Source organism: Engystomops pustulosus, chromosome 1 (assembly GCF_040894005.1).
Source record: "Engystomops pustulosus chromosome 1, aEngPut4.maternal, whole genome shotgun sequence".
Taxonomy (NCBI): Eukaryota; Metazoa; Chordata; class Amphibia; order Anura; family Leptodactylidae; genus Engystomops; species Engystomops pustulosus.
Genome location: NC_092411.1, coordinates 299,107,355 through 299,125,920, shown reverse-complemented (window position 1 = coordinate 299,125,920; position 18,566 = coordinate 299,107,355). Strand labels below are relative to the sequence as shown.

Sequence of the window (18,566 nt, the reverse complement as noted above, 5' to 3'; positions counted from 1 at the left end):
CATCTATAAGTGGTGAGAATAATGTGAGGTCTCCTCCGATCACTCACACTCTCCATACACTACAAGTGTATAATATCACCAACACGGCTTGGATTATATGGAGTGCACCCGTGGTGCGAGAACCAGGGCCCCTATTTTATACGCAGGGGCGCCCACATCAAAGCTGCAGGTGTGGGATAGTAATGATGATTACAGTCTGTGATTCTGATGCATGCAGAGGATTTGGAAGAAGTTGCAGCTCTCTGTTTACTTTTATAATGATCTCCCTTCTGATTTGGAGCAGAGATAATTATTATGTCCAGTAGGCGGCAGCACCGGACAATGATGCTACTTCCTGCTTGGACCATAGAGCGTTAACAGCACAGGAGCCCTGGAAGGAGATGGAGAGGAGGGTGAGAAGACGAAGGGCGGCTTGTTATCCGTGTGTAAGCCGTGTACCGGGGTGGCCTCCCCAGGATACAGCAAAGTCACAGACAAGGAAGGCAACTCCAAATCAAATTAACAAAAAGGTCAAATTTTACTAAAAGGTATAAGCCCATGAAAGAAAATGCTCACATACTACCCCCCCCCCAGTGATGTTACACATAAAGATCATGTTTAACCCCTTACTTTACAGTGTTACTCAGTGTTATTGGCGTTTCCGCTCCTATCGCTCAGTGATGGTCGGTGTAAGACTCCAGAGTGTGAGCGAGGCCTCTCTGAGCAGACACTTCATGATCCCTCTATACTATGAGATGCTGTGTGCTGACAATGTGCTTAGATTATCAGGGCACAAGTTTATCTACACTTTTATTTACCTTCTGAACATTCACTGGTATCTGACACATAGGAAGAGATGAGACGGATCAGAGATGAGGAGATGCATATTACACACAATGACAAGCAGTCAGCACTGCTACATATGTGCTCTCACACTATCAGCTCTGCTATATGCCTCCCTCCCCCTCTGCCTGTAGCTTGCAGCTCTTCTCTCCTCATGATGTGATGTGTTTGCGGGCCAGTGTCAGTGGGGGACATTGATTGTAGTTTTTTTTGTGCAATAATCTGGCGCAGTTCATTAATTTGGCGCAATTTTTGTGACATTTTCTGCCGCACGTCAGAGTCCGGCACTTAGTGGTTCTGAGTCCCTGCGCCTTATCTGACATAGTGAGCGGCTGCTATACAGAGGTTTGCTCGGCGTCTATCACTAATTTGTGCCTAAAAAGTCGCAAAAAATGTACAAAAATCCCCCTACTCTGAGCAGCTGCACTTCCAAAAAACGTCACTTTTCTTTACTAAAAACAAAGGTTTTCGCTTCCCAAATAAAAAAATCTCTATGTAACATGGAAAATCCTTCGGAGAAGTTTTAAAATGTAACATTTCTCCAGTAACGACTTCATCATTGTCTCTGGGATCATCTCTGAGTGATTATTGCCTCTGGGATCATCTCTGGGTGATTATTGTCTCTGGGATCATCTCTGGGTGATTATTGTCTCTGGGATCATCTCTGGGAGTGATTATTGTCTCTGGGATCATCTCTGGGAGTGATTATTGCCTCTGGGATCATCTCTGGGTGATTATTGTCTCTGGGATCATCTCTGGGTGATTATTGTCTCTGGGATCATCTCTGGGAGTGATTATTGTCTCTGGGATCATCTCTGGGAGTGATTATTGTCTCTGGGATCATCTCTGGGTGATTATCGTCTATGGGATCATCTCTGAGTGATTATTGTCTCTGGGATCATCTCTGGGTGATTATCGTCTCGGGGATCATCTCTAGGTGATTATTGTCTCTGGGATCATCTCTGGGAGTGATTATTGTCTCTGGGATCATCTCTGGGTGATTATCGTCTATGGGATCATCTCTGGGTGATTATCGTCTCTGGGATCATCTCTGGGTGATTATTGCCTCTGGGATCATCTCTGGGAGTGATTATTGCCTCTGGGATCATCTCTGGGTGATTATTGTCTCTGGGATCATCTCTGGGTGATTATTGTCTCTGGGATCATCTCTGGGAGTGATTATTGTCTCTGGGATCATCTCTGGGAGTGATTATTGTCTCTGGGATCATCTCTGGGTGATTATCGTCTATGGGATCATCTCTGAGTGATTATTGTCTCTGGGATCATCTCTGGGTGATTATCGTCTCGGGGATCATCTCTAGGTGATTATTGTCTCTGGGATCATCTCTGGGAGTGATTATTGTCTCTGGGATCATCTCTGGGTGATTATCGTCTATGGGATCATCTCTGGGTGATTATCGTCTCTGGGATCATCTCTGGGAGTGATTATTGTCTATGGGATCATCTCTGGGAGTGATTACTGTCTATGGGATCATCTCTGGGAGTGATTATTGTCTATGGGATCATCTCTGGGAGTGATTATTGTCTATGGGATCATCTCTGGGAGTGATTATTGTCTCTGGGATCATCTCTGGTTGATTATCGTCTCTGGGATCATCTCTGAGTGATTATCGTCTCTAGGATCATCTCTGAGTGATTATCGTCTCTGGGATCATCTCTGGGAGTGATTATCGTCTCTGGGATCATCTCTGGGTGATTATTGTCTATGGGATCATCTCTGGGAGTGATTATCGTCTCTGGGATCATCTCTGGGTAATTATCGTCTCTGGGATCATCTCTGGGAGTGATTATCGTCTCTGGGATCATCTCTGGGTGATTATTGTCTATGGGATCATCTCTGGGAGTGATTATCGTCTCTGGGATCATCTCTGGGTGATTATCGTCTCTGGGATCATCTCTGGGAGTGATTATTGTCTCTGGGATCATCTCTGGGTGATTATCGTCTCTGGGATCATCTCTGAGTGATTATCGTCTCTGGGATCATCTCTGGGAGTGATTATCGTCTCTGGGATCATCTCTGGGTGATTATTGTCTATGGGATCATCTCTGGGAGTGATTATCGTCTCTGGGATCATCTCTGGGTGATTATCGTCTCTGGGATCATCTCTGGGAGTGATTATTGTCTCTGGGATCATCTCTGGGAGTGATTATTGTCTGTGGGATCATCTCTGGGAGTGGTTATTGTCTCTGGGATCATCTCTGAGTGATTATTGTCTCTGGCATCATCTCTGGGTGATTATTGTCTCTGGGATCATCTCTGGGTGATTATCGTCTCTGGGATCATCTCTGGGTGATTATCGTCTCTGGGATCATCTCTGGGTGATTATCGTCTCTGGGATCATCTCTGGGATGATCTCTGGGTGATTATCGTCTCTGGGATCATCTCTGAGTGATTATTGTCTCTGGCATCATCTCTGGGTGATTATTGTCTCTGGGATCATCTCTGGGTGATTATCGTCTCTGGGATCATCTCTGGGTGATTATCGTCTCTGGGATCATCTCTGGGTGATTATCGTCTCTGGGATCATCTCTGGGATGATCTCTGGGTGATTATCGTCTCTGGGATCATCTGTGGGTGATTATTGTCTATGGGATCATCTCTGGGAGTGATTATCGTCTCTGGGATCATCTCTGGGTGATTATTGTCTCTGGGATCATCTCTGGGAGTGATTATTGTCTATGGGATCATCTCTGGGAGTGATTATCGTCTCTGGGATCATCTCTGGGTGATTATCGTCTCTGGGATCATCTCTGGGTGATTATCGTCTCTGGGATCATCGCTGGGTGATTATCGTCTCTGGGATCATCTCTGGGTGATTATCGTCTCTGGGATCATCTCTGGGTGATTATCGTCTCTGGGATCATCTCTGGGTGATAATCGTCTCTGGGATCATCTCTGGGTGATTATTGTCTATGGGATCATCTCTGGGAGTGATTATCGTCTCTGGGATCATCTCTGGGTGATTATCGTCTCTGGGATCATCTCTGGGAGTGATTATTGTCTCTGGGATCATCTCTGGGAGTGATTATTGTCTGTGGGATCATCTCTGGGAGTGATTATTGTTAATGGGATCATCTCTGGGAGTGGTTATTGTCTCTGGGATCATTTCTGAGTGATTATTGTCTCTGGGATCATCTCTGGGTGATTATTGTCTCTGGGATCATCTCTGGGTGATTATCATCTCTGGGATCATCTCTGGGTGATTATCGTCTCTGGGATCATCTCTGGGTGATTATCGTCTCTGGGATCATCTCTGGGATCATCTCTGGGTGATTATCGTCTCTGGGATCATCTCTGGGTGATTATTGTCTCTGGGATCATCTCTGGGTGATTATCGTCTCTGGGATCATCTCTGGGTGATTATTGTCTCTGGGATCATCTCTGGGAGTGATTATTGTCTATGGGATCATCTCTGGGAGTGATTATCGTCTCTGGGATCATCTCTGGGTGATTATCGTCTCTGGGATCATCTCTGGGTGATTATCGTCTCTGGCATCATCTCTGGGTGATTATCGTCTCTGGGATCATCTCTGGGTGATTATCGTCTATGGGATCATCTCTGAGTGATTATCGTCTCTGGGATCATCTCTGAGTGATTATCGTCTCTGGGATCATCTCTGGGAGTGATTATCGTCTCTGGGATCATCTCTGGGAGTGATTATCGTCTCTGGGATCATCTCTGGGTGATTATCGTCTATGGGATCATCTCTGGGAGTGATTATTGTCTCTGGGATCATCTCTGGGAGTGATTATTGTCTCTGGGATCATCTCTGGGTGATTATCGTCTCTGGGATCATCTCTGGGTGATTATCGTCTCTGGGATGATCTCTGGGTGATTATCGTCTCTGGGATCATCTCTGGGACTGATTATCGTCTCTGGGATCATCTCTGGGTGATTATTGTCTCTGGGATCATCTCTGGGAGTGATTATCGTCTCTGGGAGCATCTCTGGGTGATTATTGTCTCTGGGATCATCTCTGGGAGTGATTATCGTCTCTGGGATCATCTCTGGGTGATTATCGTCTCTGGGATCATCTCTGGGTGATTATCGTCTCTGGGATCATCTCTGGGTGATTATCGTCTCTGGGATATACTCTGGGAGTGATTATTGTCTCTGGGATCATCTCTGGGTGATTATCGTCTCTGGGATCATCTCTGTGAGTGATTATCGTCTATGGGATCATCTCTGGGAGTGATTATCGTCTATGGGATCAACTCTGGGAGTGATTATCGTCTCTGGGATCATCTCTGGGAGTGATTATCGTCTCTGGGATCATCTCTGGGAGTGATTATCGTCTATGGGATCATCTCTGGGAGTGATTATCGTCTATGGGATCATCTCTGGGAGTGATTATCGTCTCTGGGATCATCTCTGGGTGATTATTGTCTCTGGGAGTGATTATCGTCTCTGGGATCATCTCTGGGTGATTATTGTCTCTGGGAGTGATTATTGTCTATGGGATCATCTCTGGGAGTGATTATTGTCTATGAGATCATCTCTGGGAGTGATTATTGTCTATGGGATCATCTCTGGGAGTGATTATCGTCTCTGGGAGCATCTCTGGGTGATTATTGTCTATGGGATCATCTCTGGGAGTGATTATCGTCTCTGGGATCATCTCTGGGTGATTATCGTCTCTGGGACCATCTCTGGGAGCGATTATCGTCTCTGGGACCGTCTCTGGGAGCGATTATCGTCTCTGGGACCGTCTCTGGGAGCGATTATCGTCTCTGGGACCGTCTCTGGGAGCGATTATCGTCTCTGGGATCGTCTCTGGGAGCGATTATCGTCTCTGGGATCGTCTCTGGGAGCGATTATCGTCTCTGGGATCATCTCTGGGAGCGATTATCGTCTATGGGATCATCTCTGGGAGCGTTTATCGTCTCTGGGATCATCTCTGGGAGCGTTTATCGTCTCTGGGATCATCTCTGGGAGCGATTATCGTCTCTGGGATCATCTCTGGGAGCGATTATCGTCTCTGGGATCATCTCTGGGAGCGATTATCGTCTCTGGGATCATCTCTGGGAGCGATTATCGTCTCTGGGATCATCTCTGGGAGCGATTATCGTCTCTGGGATCATCTCTGGGAGCGATTATCGTCTCTGGGATCATCTCTGGGAGCGATTATCGTCTCTGGGATCATCTCTGGGAGCGATTATCGTCTCTGGGATCATCTCTGGGAGCGATTATCGTCTCTGGGATCATCTCTGGGAGCGATTATCGTCTCTGGGATCATCTCTGGGAGCGATTATCGTCTCTGGGATCATCTCTGGGAGCGATTATCGTCTCTGGGATCATCTCTCCGAGTGATTATTGTCTTATTGTACAGATCTGAGAATATTATCAGTCTCCATTTCCTTTACATTATAATAACAAAGGAAAAGACTCATTTCAGCAAGAATTTTTTATTTTTTTTCGACATCTCTGTAACTTTTAGTCCCTGCAGTTACATACAATGCGGTCCGGACATTGTACAGGCGGAGACTCTGTGCAGAGATGACGCCCGGACCCTCCTGTCCCCTTATCTCAGTCTCCATTATTAGTCACTAATGACAAATTTGGCGCCAATGAATGGGACAAGCGACAATTTACAAAGGCAGAACTAGATTCATCATAGATCAGGAGCCAAAAAAGAGAACAAACCAGGCGCAAAAATAGGCGAAGCTGAGACCCCACTAGGATTAATGTCCTCCGGTGTGTGAGCTTCTTGTAGAATGAAAGGACGGGAGCCACTGCAGGGAGCAGCTCAGCTCACACAGCATCGATCCAAGATGGCTTCCCCAAACTAAGACTCCCCCTCACCCCATGTGCTAAATATCCTCTGTATAGTCCCAGGGGTTGGGCTTTGGTTTAGATGCATTTCATAAAACACCATGTGACTTGTCTGTACTGCAGACTCCTCAGCTCTCAGCCCCCATCTTTGTGTTCCTGTACAGCTCCTCCCTCTCCCACTGATGTCACCAGGCTGTGACCTCTATAAAGGAGCAGGAAGGAGGAGTTGTACAGGAGCACAAAGGTGGGGGCTGAGAGCTGAGGTGTCTGCAGCACAGACAAGTCACATGTTTTTGAAATGCATCCAAACCAAGGCCCAACCCCTGGGCCTACACAGAGGATTCTGTCAGGATGTAAGGTAAGTTATAACTATAATTATACTGTAATGCAAATGCTTAGAGAAGACAGAAAGAAATCTTTGCACTGCAGGAGTGATGAGCTCCTGTGACCCGTCTTTAGTGAACATGAGGTCCCTGGTGACAGGTTCCGTTTAAGGACCGGCAGAGACTCTTGTACTCCTGGAATGCAACGTCAGAAAAAAGGCAAAAAAAGAATCCAGGGGCATCCTCCATCATTCCGAGGAGAGAACCTGGAGGAGGTACAAAATTGTGAATTAGATTACTCACCGGTAATTCTATTTCCGTTAGTCCACCATGACGGCCCAACCTGGAGGATGCCCCTTGACCTCTGCAGGGACAGGAAGAAGAGAGGTTAAATGCTCCCCCCCTTGCATCCTCCCGCCAGTGATTACAAAATAACCATGCTGAGGAAGATACAACCAGATTTATTTAGTATGTTTGCTCCACATACAAAGGAAAATTATCTGGAAATAACAACACAAAGAAAGGAATAAATCCATCTGGGAGGGAAAATATATAGGCCGTCATGGTGGACTAACGGAAATAGAATTACCGGTGAGTAATCTAATTCACAATTTCCGCTTCGTCCCCCATGACGGCCCAACCTGGAGACTTACAAAATTAGTAAGCTTTTTTAGGGAGGGATTACAGCCTGTAACACCTTGCGTCCAAATGATAGGTCTTTTGACAAGTGCAAGTCCAGCCTATAATGCTTGGAGAATGTCGTGGATGAAGACCACGTTGCAGCTCTGCAAATCTGATCTAGTGACGCTCCTCTTCTTTCCGCCCAAGAAGTGGACATAGCCCTGGTCGAGTGAGCTCGGATTCCTGCTGGTATCGGGCTTTTCTGTAGGTCGTAACATGAGGCAATTGCCAGTCTCAGCCATCTTGCAATAGTCGCCTTCGACGCCTTCCTCCCCTTACTTTTCCCATCCAAAGAACTCCATTCGCGTTCTCTTGCCGAAGAAGGGTTCTCACAGAAGGAGGGCAGGATAATCTCCTGATTCCTATGAAAATCGGAAACCACCTTGGGAACAAAATTTGGATCCAACATCAAAACAATTCTATCATCTAGAATTTTCATGTAGGGTTCCCTAATTGATATAGCCTGAAGTTCACCTAACCTTCTAGCAGAAGTGATGGCTATCAGGAAAACTGTCTTAAGTGTCAGGTTTTTAACACTGGAGGAATCAATAGGTTCAAATGGTTCCTTCATTAAGGCATTCAAAACTAGAGTTAAGTCCCATGCTGATGATTTTTTGACAGTCTGAGGCTTTAACCTAGAGGCAGCTTTAATAAATCTCTTGACCCACCTGTGCTCGATGAGAGGCTGGTCGAAGAAGACACTAAGCGCCGACACCTGGACCTTCAGGGTGCTGGTAGACAAACCCAACTCCAAACCCTTCTGAAGAAATTCAAGCACCTGCAAAATATTAAGGTTAGCTTGGGAAGGTGGACTGTCCTTACAGAAGGAACAGAACCTCTTCCATATCTTATGATAGATGGCAAAGGTGACTGGTTTTCTACTTGCCTTCAGGGTCTTGATGACTTCAGATGAGAGTCCCTGAGAGCTTAAGAAGCTGGATTCAGGATCCAGGCAGACAGCTGTAATTTCCCTGGGTTTGGATGATGGATTGGACCCTGATGTAGAAGGTCCTCTGATGGCGGAAGAATGACTGGATTCTCTGGTGACATCTTCTTCAAGAGTGGGTACCAGCTTTTCTTCGGCCAGTTCGGGCAGATGAAGATGGCTCTGGTATTTTCCTGAAATATTTTCCTCAGGACCCTGGCGATCAGGGGAATTGGGGGGAAGGCGTAGACTAGTGGAATGTCCCAGGAGTGAGAGAAGGCGTCCAGCCGTTCCCTGTTCTCCCCTTTTTCCAGAGAAAAATAATGCAGGCATTTGGTATTCTCCCTTGTTGCGAACAAGTCCACTAGAGGATAGCCCCACAAAGATGTTAGCCCCTGGAAGATCTCCTCCTTGAGGCTCCACTCGTTTGGTAGGATCTTTCTTCTGCTTAGAAAGTCTGCCCTTGAATTCTCCGTGCCCTTTAGATGAGTGGCAGAAATTGACAGAGTGTGTTGTTCTGCCCACGAGAATATTTTCCGAGCTAGGGTACTCAGGAGAGGAGACCTGGTTCCTCCTTGTCTTTTTATGTAGGAGACCGTAGTTGTATTGTCTGATAGAATTAGGAGGTGTTGGTGGGCAAGAAGAGGAGTATTCGCGCTGAGTGCTTCCCATACTGCTTGCAACTCTCGGAAATTTGAGGATCTTCTTGTAACCTCCTCTGTCCAGGTACCCTGGGAAAATTGCTGAGGCATCACTGCCCCCCAGCCCCTCTGGCTCGCGTCTGTCTGGATTGGGATGTAAGGGCTGTTTGACCAGAAGATCCCTTTCCTCAGATTTCCGTCTTCCAACCACCATAGCAGGTCCTCCTTGACGGCAGGTGGGATTGGGATTTTCCTGTCCAGATCCTCCTGTTTTCTGTTCCAGGATCTTAAGATCCATCCCTGGAGTATTCTGGAATGGGCCTGACACCAGGCTACCGAGGAGATGCAGGCTGTTAGGGAGCCCAGAATCTTCATAGCTTCTCTGATAGAGATCACTGACTTTCTCCTGAACCTTGTTATCAGATCCTTGATGTGGTCTCCCTTGTCCTGTGGAAGGAACGACATTTGGTAAACTGAGTTCAGGTTTACACCCAGGAATTTCCTCACAGTAGCTGGGGAAAGTTCTGACTTCTGGTAGTTTACTATCCATCCCAGTCTTTTTAAGGTTTCTAGGGTGAGATCTCTGGAGAAGAGTAAGCTCCCCCTGTCTTGGCCAACAATAAGCAGGTCGTCTAGGTACGGGACGATCAGTACGTCCTGTAGTCTGAGAGACGCCACCACCTCTGCCATCACCTTTGTAAAGGTCCTTGGTGCAGAAGATATTCCGAAGGGGAGTGCACAGAATTGAAAGTGTAGTGTAGCACCCTCTGGAGACAAGACAGAAAACCTTAAAAACCTTTGTGAGAAATGGTGTATAGGGATGTGATAATATGCATCCTTTAAGTCTATAGTGCACATTAATGCATCTTGGTGAATAATGTGTGTGGCTGATCTTACCGACTCCATCCTGAATTTCCGGTAGATGATGAACTCGTTGAGACCTCTCAGGTTGATGATTAGTCGGTTTGTGCCATTCGGTTTCTTTACCAAAAAAAGAGAAGAGTAAAAACCGGATTTCTCTTGATCCTGTGGAACAGGTATAATCACTCCAGAAGACAAAAGAGAAGCTACTTCTTGCCATATTAAGCTGAGGGATGTAAGTGACATGGAAGGTGAAGGTGGCATATATTTCGTAGGGGGAAGTCTGAGGAATTCGATGTTGTAACCATGCAGTAATATATCTAAGACCCAGGGATTTGAAGTGACCTTTGTCCATTCTCCTCTGAATCTTAGCAACCTTCCCCCTACTATGGCATCATTGTTTTTTGTTTCTATTAGGGTCTGTTGGGGTGGAGAACAGAAACCCTCTCCCTTTACCTCCTTTCGGGTAGCTCCAGCGTCCCCTTTTCCCTTTATCCTTGTAGGAATCCTTTTTGAAGTCCCGAAAGGGCTGCTTCTTAGGTAACGATCTCTCAGGGAAGCCCTTTTTCTTATCTGATGCTCTCTCAAGTATAGCATCCAACTCTGGGCCAAACACAAACTCCCCTGAGAAGGGAAGACTGCACAGCTTTGCCTTGGATCTGATGTCCCCGTTCCACTGTTTTAGCCACAGCGCCCGTCGGGTAGAGTTAGTAAGTGCTCCCTCCTTTGAAGCGAAGCGAATTCCCTCGGCGGCAGAATCTGCGAGGAAGGCTGTTGCAGATTTCAGCAAAGGAAAGTTCTCCAAGATAGTTGATCTCGGAGTCCCCTCCTTGATGTGGGATTCCAACTCATTCAGCCAGTACAGCAAGTTCCTTGCGACTGAGGTGGAAGCTAAGTTAGTTTTCAGACTGAGCATGGAGGTCTCCCAGGCCTTTCTCAACAGGGAGTCAGACTTCCTGTCCATAGGGTCCTTTAATTGGGCCGCGTCCTCAAAAGGAAGGTCAGTCTTCTTTACTATTTTGGTAACTTGCACATCCATCTTTGGACAAGTGTCCCATACTTTAGACTCCTCGGGCTCGAAAACAAGTCTCTTTTTAAAGTTTTTGGACACGATAACCCTTTTTTCTGGCTCTTGCCACTCCTCAGAAACCAGCTCCTTTAACGTGTCATTCAGGGGAAACACCCTCTGGCGTTTTGCCTTCAGTCCCCCAAATAGTTCCTCCTCTTTAGATCTAGGGGGAAGAATCTCCTCGATTTCCAAGGTCTGTCTAATTGCTTTTAAGAGACCATCGAGTTCCTCAAACTGAAACAGATGACGTGAATCTTCTGTTTTTTGTGAATCCGTAGGATCATCATCTTCTACGTATGAGCAAGAGGGAGCTTCAGAATCATCCCCCCCTTCAGATATAGAAGAATCCGGCTCCACTCTAGGTTTCTTACTCGGGGGAGGCCTGGACGTAGCAGCGGCCACTGAAGAGCTTATTTTCTCCTCGATAAACCCCTTTAATTCATCTAAGAATGATGTCTTTTCCTCTCTCATAAAATTGTCGATGCAAGACTTGCAAATCGGCTTTTTGTATGAGTCGGACATAGAGTGGGCACACATGTTACACTTTCTAAGCCGGCTTTTCTCGGGTTTTTCAGACCTGCTCGTCTTATCCCCTTTATCCTCCTTGCCTTTCACTTTAGACCCATGGTCTTTCTCCTGAAAGGGTAAGCGGAGGATAATAAATGACCCACTATTTTACACACAGTAAAAAACCCAAACCTGCACAAGAATCCCACTTACAGAAACCGGAGGATGCAGGAGGGTAGGGTCTGCCTCGTCAGCCATCATAAGAGCCGTGGAAGCGCACAGGAAAATTTCAGAAATACACAGCACAGGAAACCAGCACCGCAGCGTCACGCACAGATCTTAGACCTGAGATCAGCGTGACTACCTGCTCCAGGTGACATTAAATACCTTAATGGGGAGCCCATCCCCCTGTAGAATTCGTCTGCGCCGCGCTCCCGTTCCCAGGGATGCATTGCGGTCCTGTGAGCCGCCACTTCCGGTCGCGACCGGAAGTCGTCATCGGACCTCGGGGGACGCCGGGAAATGTAGTTTTTTCGGCCGCCGCGCGCTCACACACGGATCGCGGAGCGGCGGCCAGGACGAACGGACTGGAAGGGCGGCGAAAGGGAGGACACAAGGTCGACCGAACGCCCCAGCCCGCCGGGATTTAGCCAGCCAGGACTACCCGTAAGTTTACTTCGTCCCCCCCCCCCCCCTGGAGGAGAGAGGGCACCTCTCTTGTCCTGCCTCGGCAGGGACAGGAAGAACACTGGCGGGAGGATGCAAGGGGGGGAGCATTTAACCTCTCTTCTTCCTGTCCCTGCAGAGGTCAAGGGGCATCCTCCAGGTTGGGCCGTCATGGGGGACGAAGCGGAAAACGGGACATTCCGGAATCTTCATCCCTGATCCAGGCGAAACCGGAAATAAGACTTGGGTGAAGAGAGTGACCAGCGCTGACCTCTGCCCCCCAGGTCAGCAGAGTCTGTAGTGTCGGGGGGATCCATCGCCTGCACTCAGAGATCCGGGGCCTCATCTACAACTTTATTAGTTTCTATTTTACTTTTGTTAATATCCCAGTGATACAACAAGTATCAGCACCACGAGGGTTAATCCCAGCCTGCAGCTTTAGCAGTGACTGGAGTATAAGACTGACAATGAGGATGCATAGTATACATGTATATCAGGCAGTAGTGATGTCATCATACAGGCAGTATACAGCGGGTAGGTATACACAGCGCCCCCTGCAGTCCTGTGCTCCGCAGCGCCCCCTCCAGGACGGCGCACCCCTAGGACTTGGCCAGCTGTAGCGCTCGCTCCATCTCCTGCACCTGGCGCTCTCCCTGCGACACCATCATCCGTATAGTGATCTGTGGAGGAGAGGGGAGGTCGTCACAGTGTGTCAGGATGTAGAGCCCGGACCCCCGCATTGTCCCCGCACCTCATCGCTGGTCTCCTTGTTCCTCCTGAACTCCCCCCGGGCCCAGTCCCTCATGTATGTGCGGTCACCGGGGTCCGGGATCTGCCGCACGGCCCGAAGGATCCGGCGATACAAACCCAGAACCTGCTGCCGGACCAGGAACTGAGGAGACAAAGGGTTAATATGGAGAGCAGGAAAAGTACTGAGAACCCAAACACACACACACATATACATATACATATACATATATTACACCACACACTGCCCCCCGCTATACATGTACATATATTACACCACACACTGCCCCCCCCGCTATACATGTACATATATTACACCACACACTGCCCCCCCCGCTATACATGTACATATATTACACCACACACTGCCCCCCCCCGCTATACATGTACATATATTACACCACACACTGCCCCCCCCGCTATACATGTACATATATTACACCACACACTGCCCCCCCCCGCTATACATGTACATATATTACACCACACACTGCCCCCCGCTATACATGTACATATATTACACCACACACTGCCCCCCCCGCTATACATGTACATATATTACACCACACACTGCACCCCCCCCGCTATACATGTACATATATTACACCACACACTGCACCCCCCCCGCTATACATGTACATATATTACACCACACACTGCACCCCCCCCCCGCTATACATGTACATATATTACACCACACACTGCACCCCCCCCCCGCTATACATGTACATATATTACACCACACACTGCCCCCCCCGCTATACATGTACATATATTACACCACACACTGCCCCCCCCCGCTATACATGTACATATATTACACCACACACTGCCCCCCCCGCTATACATGTACATATATTACACCACACACTGCCCCCTAAATATATACATATATATATCCCAGCACACAGCGCACCCCCTACATATATATATCCCAGCACACCCCCCTACATATATATATATCCCAGCACACAGCGCACCCCCTACATATATATATCCCAGCACACCCCCCCTACATATATATATCCCAGCACACCCCCCCTACATATATATATCCCAGCACACCCCCCTACATATATATATCCCAGCACACCCCCCTACATATATATATCCCAGCACACCCCCCTACATATATATATCCCAGCACACCCCCCTACATATATATATCCCAGCACACCCCCCTACATATATATATCACAGCGCACCCCCTACATATATATATCCCAGCACACAGCGCACCCCCTACATATATATATCCCAGCACACAGCGCACCCCCTACATATATATATCCCAGCACACAGCGCACCCCCTACATATATATATCCCAGCACACAGCGCACCCCCTACATATATATATCCCAGCACACAGCGCACCCCCTACATATATATATCCCAGCACACAGCGCACCCCCTACATGTATATATATATCCCAGCACACAGCGCACCCCCTACATGTATATATATATCCCAGCACACAGCGCACCCCCTACATGTATATATATATCCCAGCACACAGCGCACCCCCTACATGTATATATATATCCCAGCACACAGCGCACCCCCTACATGTATATATATATCCCAGCACACAGCGCACCCCCTACATGTATATATATATCCCAGCACACAGCGCACCCCCTACATGTATATATATATCCCAGCACACAGCGCACCCCCTACATGTATATATATATCCCAGCACACAGCGCACCCCCTACATGTATATATACACACACACCACACAGCGCACCCCCTACATACATATATATCCCAGCACACAGCGCACCCCCTACATATATATATATCCCAGCACACAGCACCCCCCCTACATATATATATACACACACCACACAGCGCACCCCCTACATACATATATATCCCAGCACACAGCGCACCCCCTACATATATATATATCCCAGCACACAGCGCACCCCCTACATATATTACACCACACACTGCCCCCCCCCCGCTATACATGTACATATATTACACCACACACTGCCCCCCCCCGCTATACATGTACATATATTACACCACACACTGCCCCCCCCGCTATACATGTACAAATATTACACCACACACTGCCCCCCCGCTATACATGTACATATATTACACCACACACTGCGCCCCCCCGCTATACATGTACATATATTACACCACACACTGCCCCCCGCTATACATGTACATATATTACACCACACAGCACACCCCCTACATATATATATCCCAGCACACAGCACACCCCCTACATATATATATATATATCCCAGCACACAGCACACCCCCTACATATATATATATCCCAGCACACAGCGCACCCCCTACATATATTACACCACACACTGCCCCCCCCGCTATACATGTACATATATTACACCACACACTGCCCCCCCCGCTATACATGTACATATATTACACCACACACTGCCCCCCCCCGCTATACATGTACATATATTACACCACACAGCGCACCCCCTACATATATATATCCCAGCACACAGCACCCCCCCTACATATATATATATCCCAGCACACAGCACCCCCCCTACATATATATATACACACACCACACAGCGCACCCCCTACATACATATATATCCCAGCACACAGCGCACCCCCTACATATATTACACCACACACTGCCCCCCCCCGCTATACATGTACATATATTACACCACACACTGCGCCCCCCGCTATACATGTACATATATTACACCACACACTGCCCCCCCCCCCCGCTATACATGTACATATATTACACCACACAGCGCACCCCCTACATATATATATCCCAGCACACAGCACACCCCCTACATATATATATATATCCCAGCACACAGCGCACCCCCTACATATATATATCCCAGCACACAGCGCACCCCCTACATATATATATCCCAGCACACAGCGCACCCCCTACATATATATATCCCAGCACACAGCGCACCCCCTACATATATATATCCCAGCACACAGCGCACCCCCTACATATATATATACACACACCACACAGCGCACCCCCTACATACATATATATCCCAGCACACAGCGCACCCCCTACATATATATATATCCCAGCACACCCCCTACATATATATATATCCCAGCACACAGCACCCCCCCTACATATATATATATACACACACCACACAGCGCACCCCCTACATACATATATATCCCAGCACACAGCGCACCCCCTACATATATATATATCCCAGCACACCCCCTACATATATATATATCCCAGCACACCCCCTACATATATATATATCCCAGCACACCCCCTACATATATATATATCCCAGCACACCCCCTACATATATATATATCCCAGCACACCCCCTACATATATATATCCCAGCACACAGCGCACCCCCTACATATATATATATCCCAGCACACAGCACCCCCCCTACATATATATATACACACACCACACAGCGCACCCCCTACATATATATATATCCCAGCACACAGCGCACCCCCTACATATATATATATCCCAGCACACAGCGCACCCCCTACATATATATATATCCCAGCACACAGCGCACCCCCTACATATATATATATCCCAGCACACAGCGCACCCCCTACATATATATATATCCCAGCACACAGCGCACCCCCTACATATATATATATCCCAGCACACAGCACCCCCTACATATATATATATATATCCCAGCACACAGCGCACCCCCTACATATATATATATATCCCAGCACACAGCGCACCCCCTACATATATATATATATCCCAGCACACAGCGCACCCCCTACATATATATATATATCCCAGCACACAGCGCACCCCCTACATATATATATATATATCCCAGCACACAGCGCACCCCCTACATATATATATATATCCCAGCACACAGCGCACCCCCTACATATATTACACCACACACTGCCCCCCCCGCTATACATGTACATATATTACACCACACACTGCCCCCCCCGCTATACATGTACATATATTACACCACACACTGCCCCCCCCGCTATACATGTACATATATTACACCACACACTGCCCCCCCCGCTATACATGTACATATATTACACCACACAGCGCACCCCCTACATATATATATCCCAGCACACAGCACACCCCCTACATATATATATATCCCAGCACACAGCGCACCCCCTACATATATATATCCCAGCACACCCCCTACATATATATATCCCAGCACACAGCGCACCCCCTACATATATATATATCCCAGCACACAGCACCCCCCCTACATATATATATATCCCAGCACACAGCGCACCCCCCTACATATATATATATCCCAGCACACAGCGCACCCCCCTACATATATATATATATATCCCAGCACGCAGCGCACCCCCCTACATATATGTATCCCAGCACGCAGCGCACCCCCCTACATATATATATCCCAGCACACCCCCTACATATATATAAGATGTACATTATCCCACAATATACACTGCTCCCTTCTATGTAGAGATATAATATCCTACATATAACACACACCCGCCCGGGTCACCTGTCTCAGAGTGAGGGCTGCGGGTGGTAATCTGGAGGACATGACCCATCTCAAGCCTCACTGGAGCCCGGATCACGTGCTCTTAGGCCGTCGCCATTTTGTTGTAGCCTGACAGGAGGACCAGAAATATGAAGGACACTGGCACTAGCAGTGCGCAGGCGCAGTCCCCCCCCCCCCTGCGATGTACCGTACATATACCTGTAATTGTACGAGTCATGACCAGCAGAGGGAGACGAGAGCACAGCGGGGCGGAGCCAGAGGAGTGACGTCACTGATCCTCACCTACAGTGTATGCCCGGGTATCTAATCCTGTGTGATACTGCCATCATTACATGCTGAGCTGTGTATCTAATCCTGTGCGATACCTCCCTCATTACATGCTGAGCTGTGTATCTAATCCTATGTGATACCACCCATATTACATGCTGAGCTGTGTATCTAATCCTGTGTGATACCGCCATCATTACATGCTGAGCCGTGTATCTAATCCTGTGTGATACCTCCCTCGTTACATGCTGAGCCGTGTATCTAATCCTGTGCGATACCTCCCTCGTTACATGCTGAGCCGTGTGTCTAATCCTGTGTGATACCTCCCTCGTTACATGCTGAGCCGCGTATCTAATCCTGTGTGATACCGCCATCATTACATGCTGAGCTGTGTATCTAATCCTGTGCGATACCTCCCTCATTACATGCTGAGCTGTGTATCTAATCCTATGTGATACCACCCATATTACATGCTGAGCTGTGTATCTAATCCTGTGTGATACCGCCATCATTACATGCTGAGCCGTGTATCTAATCCTGTGTGATACCTCCCTCGTTACATGCTGAGCCGTGTATCTAATCCTGTGCGATACCTCCCTCGTTACATGCTGAGCCGTGTATCTAATCCTGTGTGATACCTCCCTCGTTACATGCTGAGCCGCGTATCTAATCCTGTGTGATACCGCCATCATTACATGCTGAGCCGTGTATCTAATCCTGTGTGATAC

The 18,566-nt window shown here is 47.7% G+C and overlaps 2 protein-coding genes across 2 annotated transcripts; both read right to left on the bottom strand.

Moving 5' to 3' along the window:
• Positions 1 to 7,712: 7,712 nt before the first annotated feature.
• On the bottom strand, positions 7,713 to 10,403 carry LOC140084576 (uncharacterized). The gene is made up of 2 exons (XM_072126464.1): positions 8,290 to 10,403; positions 7,713 to 8,003 (listed from the first exon to the last, which is right to left on the bottom strand). The coding sequence occupies exons 1-2, from the start codon at positions 10,401 to 10,403 to the stop codon at positions 7,856 to 7,858; spliced, it is 2,262 nt and encodes a 753-aa protein (XP_071982565.1). The 3' UTR covers positions 7,713 to 7,855.
• A 2,081-nt stretch (positions 10,404 to 12,484) lies between these two features.
• Positions 12,485 to 17,717, bottom strand: LYRM2 (LYR motif containing 2). Its single transcript, XM_072126465.1, has 3 exons — positions 17,572 to 17,717; positions 13,042 to 13,182; positions 12,485 to 12,970 (listed from the first exon to the last, which is right to left on the bottom strand). Exons 1-3 carry the CDS (start codon positions 17,611 to 17,613, stop codon positions 12,890 to 12,892), a joined length of 264 nt encoding a protein of 87 aa, XP_071982566.1. The 5' UTR covers positions 17,614 to 17,717; the 3' UTR covers positions 12,485 to 12,889.
• Positions 17,718 to 18,566: the final 849 nt, after the last annotated feature.